Raw genomic sequence first — 6,628 nt, 5'->3', positions numbered from 1 at the left:
GACGCTGGAACACGGAACCGACGCTGGATTAGCACAGCGGGACCAGGTAAGTGGGGATTTTAGTGTAGGCGAAAAAATACGGGCTTAACCAAAAGAGCAAAAATATTTAGTGCGAGAAATTACGGGCTTAGCGGTTAGGGGGTTAAAGTAATTTTTGTTTACAATGCAAAGATGTCTTACCTAAAAACGCCAGATTCTTCTCTATCAATTTTTCTCTCAGAAGCACTTCATGCTCATAGCCAATAGCACTAACACACCAGGTGGTCAAGGAAATAAATTATTCTGGAATAAAATACATAACATGCATGTGAGACCTACCAATATTCTTACAAAGAGTTGCAAAGGTCTTAAGAGAGCTCTTTGCTTTTACCCATTATGTGATACCTTTAATGGGAAACCCTTTTCTAGGCCATCAAATAGGACTAAACCAGCTGATATTAATTTGCAGGATTGTCTTCTAAATACTGACAGATTTTAGGTTTCTTGGCTTTTGCACCTCCTTTTCTGAATGTGTTCAATACTTTTTTTTCTATGCCATTTCACATTATTACACACAACTTAATTTATGGACGTATTTGTTTTTATTCTGTTTGTTTGTGAGAATTACTCCATTTGTTACTGACATTTGGAAATATTAGAAATATGTTTACTGAGAAAAACATTGACGTGTTGAATACTCTTTTCCCCCAGTATGTATACATTTATATAAACTCACAATGCAACTTCTCTCTTCCTTCTCCTAAATCTTTCCTCTGCTTTTGATACCATTGATCACCCACTTCTGATCCAAATCATGAACTCCACTGGTATCAGTGACACTGCTCTCTTCCTATCTGTCTGACGGCTTCTTTTGGTAATTCCTGCTCTTCTAATCTCCTGCCCCATGGAAGTCATTGAACTGGTTTTCTTTAATCTGTACACCTCCTTCTTGGTAGTCTTATATCCTCCTTTCCTTTACAGTATCATCTGTGTGCTGATAACCCTGATAAACCCTGGACTACTTTTCTCCATCCTCAGCCAAATTAAAAGGAAGGTAAGTAAAGGCAAATTCACTATAACTCCCTAGTGATAGGGGCAAAGCATTAAAGTGTAACTCCACTTTGGATAAGTGTAAATTAAATTTTGTTTGCAGATTCCTACTTTTACCTATTCTGAGAACATTGTTTGTTTCATCATACACTTAGTAAGGGATAAATTAGAGAAATGATTTAGTGAACCACAGAATCAAATTAAATTTCTGCAAGCATTCTGTACACTATAAATAAACAGCACCTCTGAATTCAATTGTGCATTGAATTTTTTAACATTTTAGAAATGTACAGCAGCCAAGTGTGTTCACTTTAAAAAAGGCTTCTGTTGACATAGAAAGAACATCTATTCAGTGATGTATAAGGACTGAAAACAGTCAGTGGTGCTGTTAATACTGTTTATTTAATTTACCTTAATTTTCCAGTGAAACGTTAAATGATTACAGAAACTGTCTAGCTAAAATAACAATTCAGGAGCAGAAAAATAAAAATAGAACTATTGGTTCTCAGAACAAAAAGGAGTGACAGCAGGAGGAAGATGGTAAGCAAAGGACGAACATAAATGGGGAATAAAATGAGAGCTTCAAAGTGATTTCCTAATGCGATAGTGGCCGAAACACTTAGTGTTGGTCTATAATGTTACTACCTGTTATTGATGGATACCGCTGACCAGCAAGCAAAACTTGTAAATAATCTCGCAGGCCATTTTCCGCCTAGTGAAAAACTGAGGCCCGGCTTCCCGTAATCCTCAGAAGCCTTCCTGTGAAACAGCCCCCTGCCATTTGCAAAGAGCTTGTCTCTGCGCTTCACTCTGTGCATATATAATTAGAGAGTTATATTTAAAATCAATACACAATCCTTCAAAAGACATTATGCTTTTAAAACCTTAAACTTCCAATTGATTTTTAACTATTTTATGTGCCCTGGAATTAACATGTAATTTCTGAAAACTTTCGCCCTAATGTAACACTTCCCCATGGCTGTAAGTTACAGGGAGCGTGTGTCTCTGGTATTCTGTGCCAACAAGGGCTGTCCAGGGACCACACCTCCTTGTGCTTGGCTAAAGACAAGAACCATTTTACTGCAGATCACAGAGCTTTATAGCAGGCAAATTATATTATTACTTGAATCTGCAATTTGCACTGTTCACTTGCAAGTATTGTCAGTACAATACTTTTTGTTTTTCTTTTAAAATAGTTGTACTAGGAGTAACTCATGAAACCTATTGAGAATTACAGTGGCTTCAGAAAGTATTTAGACCACCCCCCCCCCTCCACTTTTTTCAATTTTGTTAAGATTCAGCCTGATGTTACAATTGGTAAAATTCTTTTGTTTTCTCATTTATCTACACTCAGTACCCTAAAATGGCAAAGTGAGAAGAGAATTGTAGTAAATGTATTAAAAGAAAAAACATGTGGAAGCCCACTTGGAGTTTGCAAAAAGCACCTGAAGGACTCCCAGACTGTGAAGAACACTATTCTGTGGCCTGAATAAAAGAAGACTGAACTGTTTGGCCTCAATTTTAAAATGTTATGTCTGAAGAAAACCAGGCAACGCTCATCATCAGCCCAATACCATTCCAACCATGAGGCATGATGGTGGCAGCTTCATGCTGTGGGGGTGTTTTATAGCAGCAGGGACTTTGAGACTGGTCAGGGTTGAGGGAAAGATGCATGGAGCAAAGTACAGAGATATCCTTAATGAGAACGTGTTCCACAGTGCTCAGGACCTCAGACTGGGCCAAAGGTTCAACTTTCAACATGACATTGACCCAAAGCACCCAGTGAAGACAACACAGAAGTGACTTGGGGATAAATTTGTGAATATCCTAGAATGGCTAGGCCAGAGCACTGACTTGACTTGAAAATGGTTTCCACAAACAGTCCCCATTCAACCTGACTGAGCTTAAGAAGATTTGCAAAAATCCCACAATCCAGGTATGCAAAAGCTTGTTGCTTTATACCCAAAAAGACTTGAGGCTTTGATTGCTGCCAGAGGTGCCTAATCTTAGTACTAAGTCTGAATAATTATAAAAATATAATATTTGTTTTTTCTCATATTTCTTGTTTTCATGTACAAAATCATCTAAAATTATGTTTTCACTTTGTCATTATGGGTTACTGAGAGTAGATTAATAAGAAAAAAGAAAGAATTTAAGGGATTGTAGCATCAAACTGCAACATAACAAAATTGAAAAAGTGAAGGGGATCTGAATACTTTTTTAACCTACTATATCTATATCTCCAAGTATCAACAGTCCCAGTACTCGTTGGGTGGTCAGACAATTAAATCAAAGTTCCATCAATGCAGGACAGAGGGCACTGCTCTACTTGAACTTTGATTTAAAGGTCAGGAAGGAGATCACTCCCTGACAAGTACTGCTGGTGCTGTTTTGTTTTGTTTTTTAAATGCTGCAAATTCTGACAGAAGAGAACAGCCAACAGACAGGTATGTATGTTTCATTGTAGAAAGCAGAAAATGTGTTTTGTTATAAAGCCTTGTCTGATCCAAAATTTTAAAAGTCGAAATTTAGATACACTTTAGGGAAAAATCTAAGTCTATTGTTTTGTTTGTTACAAAATCAACACCACATGACCTTACTGTCTCATTAAAAATTGGTAATGGATTCTGATATGCTACAGGTGTTGCCATGATTGATTACATTACAAGGCAATGCTTTGTCTCTGAATGGAATGCAATGATATATATTTTTTTACTTTTCCCAGTACCTCCATTTGTCTGTATATCCATCTGATTGCAGTCAAAAAGCACCTGCATGGTTCTCTTTAATACATTTTACAACCAGTAATATGGAATATAAAACCATATACCTTTTATAAAGGCCTGTCACATGTAGTTCCTTTGAATCAATCTTCTGAGAATGCACAAAGTCAAAGCTAGCACAATGCCACTTCATATTGCAAGGATGATATTTCTCAATATCTCCACAGAGCAATCAAGCATTTCCCTGATAGTTTCTATCAAATGCTAATCAATTATTTCCTCACCAGCCATGATTTTTTTTTAAACCGCAAAGCCATTACAGCCCATTATAACTCATTCCTAGCTGCCAATAGCTGCACATATAATGAGAGCAGCTTGCTGGCTGTGTTTAGAGTTAGGCAGGGTCACAAAAGGTACACTATATTTGGCATATGAGAGAAGTGCATTAATACCTCAAAATAATTCTACAAACACTTGTTCAATTGCCGTTGTGGTGGAAATCCCTGCTTCACAACTAACTTTAAATGTTAGTCTAGTAAAAGCTGCTATACAGTATTCTCTACAAGAATAAAACCACACTGTTAACAGTACAGATATCAGTAGGGTGAGTGTGCAAACACACATACATACAGCTATTGAATAAGATCACCCTTCACATCTGACTAGAGTTAAACCCCAAAAAGCTGTTTTTAGATTGGTTGCTAAAGAAGATGATAGGATGTTATCATTCCCTTAATCTGGCTAAAAAAAAAGCTACACTTATATGTGTTCATGAAGGGGAACTGCATTTCCATTAAAAAAAGGTAAAAATAATCACTTATAGTAGTGTTTAGAATAATAGCAGTGCATTTTATAAAAGTGAATAAAGCTCATTTAACCATGTTAAAACAATAGTCAAACTCAAACAAATCGACACATTAAACCTAAACTATGAGCTGAAACATAGGAAGTGATAAGATGGGAGCATGTAAAAGGTTGGGCATGAGATGTAGGTCTCACTTCTACACAGGTGGGAGTCCCACCAAGGGTCCTAGGTAAGTTCAAACACAGTAGGAATGTCCTGGACAATACAGGTGAATTTATTCTTTAACCATGATCCAATCAAGCTTGGAGTACAAAACCGCTGTATTTATGGTAGATTTCCATGCTTTAGCAAGGGCAATGTGAGCTGCCAACATAATATATGCAATCAGTCTTTTTTGTGGGTTTTGGCAACTTTACCCGAAAATTCCTGAGCCATTGGGCAGGATCACCAGAGTGTGTACCATAGAGCCTGTGCTTGCATACCCTCTAAAACAGCGGTCGCCAACTGGTGGTCCGCGAGAAAACTTTGGGGATCTGTGGCTCTGGCTGGCGCACCCTCGAGCGGGTTCAGGAGAAGAACCCCGCTGGGAGGACGCACTGAAGAGAGCCGTGGACCACGTTCCCCGTGCAGTTTCCTGGCTCAGGAAAGTGGGCGGGCTGTGTCCCTGAACATATCCTGCCCACTCTCCCATCGCAGGCTTTAATCAGCGATGAGAGAGTGGGCGGGGTTATGTCATAATGACATCACTCTGGGGGAGGTTTCTCCCCCTTTAAGTGACACCTGTCTCCCCGCGCATGCGTGTTTAGGAGCCGGTGATTTTAGTGGTTCGCGGAACCGAAAAGGTTGGTGACCACTGGTCTAAAACACAGAGGGGAGAAACCTGGAAAAAATTTTGCTATCCTGTCCAGGGCCAAGAACCCTCTTAGCATACTCTTGTAGGTAATTTCAATGAAATGCACATTAGGGATATTTTGGCCAAATTAGTTTTGGTGTCATGCCACTCTTCCAGTTCCCAGACTTACCAGGGTTCCTTTCCAAGGAGCTCATGTAAGCTTGCTTGCAGGAGGGGGCGTGAGTGCTGCACATAACAGAGAAATATGACCCATCAACTGTTTTGCAGGAACATTTTTTCACTTTTTTAAATACACTGCTCCTATCCTGAACACAACTGTACAGCCCCCTAGAAATGTTTTTGATTGGATAGTAATCACAATCATTTTATACTGTAACCAGTGATGTCATTATTCATGTTCTGTTCAAGGACAATGGCTAGCCTTCTGATGAAAACCTTATAAACTGATCCATCCATCTAGAGGAAATCATTTGTGTGTACACATAGTACTAGATATACAACTGAGATGGTCCACATGTATACGTTTACAAAGCACTGTCAGGAGACAGCTTAAATTTAGTGGTTGCCATAAATGTCTCTACATCAGGAGGAGTAGGCCAACTTTCCCTGTTATAAATTAATTCTGTTTCATTTTTATTTATATTTCCACAATGAGTCTGAAAAGCAAGTTGAGGGGCTTTATTTGCTATTTACACAACGCATGCCCTAACACTCGCCATTAGAATAGCCTTGCATGACGTTTTGGAAAAAGCCACAGCCCTACCCAGTTCAAACCAAAACCATGATGCAGTGTAAACATTTTGTTAATTCAGGACTGTGTTTGTATGGCTGAATCTTAAAGGATACTGTTTGATACAATCCACTAAAGGTCCATTACAGCAGTCATTGACAATGCACTGAAAGAGAAAATAATGGGATTAGTGACATTAGCACATACATAAAGTGCACCTCTGCCAGACTATAGACATCAAAATATTTACACATTCTTAACAAGCATTTCCGGATGGACTGAATTTGTATAGGGAACACTCCAGGAACACGCATGAAGGTGAGACTAAGATTAATAGGAAAAAAATGAAAAGAGGAAAGCAAGGGCAGCAGAGATGGGAAGGACTAAGCTAATGATATTTAAAGTCCATCAGGCAGGAAGTGAGGTAAACTCAAGACATAAGCTGCAACTTAACCCCCTAACCGCTAAGCCCGTAATTTCTCGCACTA

The 6,628-nt window shown here is 38.7% G+C and overlaps 1 protein-coding gene across 7 annotated transcripts in view; it reads right to left on the bottom strand.

Annotated features, from left to right (window-relative positions):
* The window catches only part of CDIN1 (CDAN1 interacting nuclease 1), a 217,221-nt gene that overhangs the window by 101,213 nt on the left and 109,380 nt on the right, over nt 1–6,628 (bottom strand). For all 7 annotated transcript variants that reach the window (XM_072428036.1, XM_072428039.1, XM_072428038.1 and 4 more), the window contains 2 exons: nt 6,257–6,306; nt 181–248 (listed from right to left, as the gene is read on the bottom strand). In XM_072428036.1, coding sequence (XP_072284137.1) covers nt 181–248; nt 6,257–6,306 — 118 coding nt within the window. The remainder of the gene's footprint in view (nt 1–180; nt 249–6,256; nt 6,307–6,628) is intronic.

Source organism: Pyxicephalus adspersus, chromosome 12 (genome assembly GCF_032062135.1).
Source record: "Pyxicephalus adspersus chromosome 12, UCB_Pads_2.0, whole genome shotgun sequence".
NCBI classification, from domain to species: Eukaryota; Metazoa; Chordata; class Amphibia; order Anura; family Pyxicephalidae; genus Pyxicephalus; species Pyxicephalus adspersus.
Note: the sequence above shows the minus strand (reverse complement) of the source record. Positions and strands in the feature narration are given on the sequence as shown.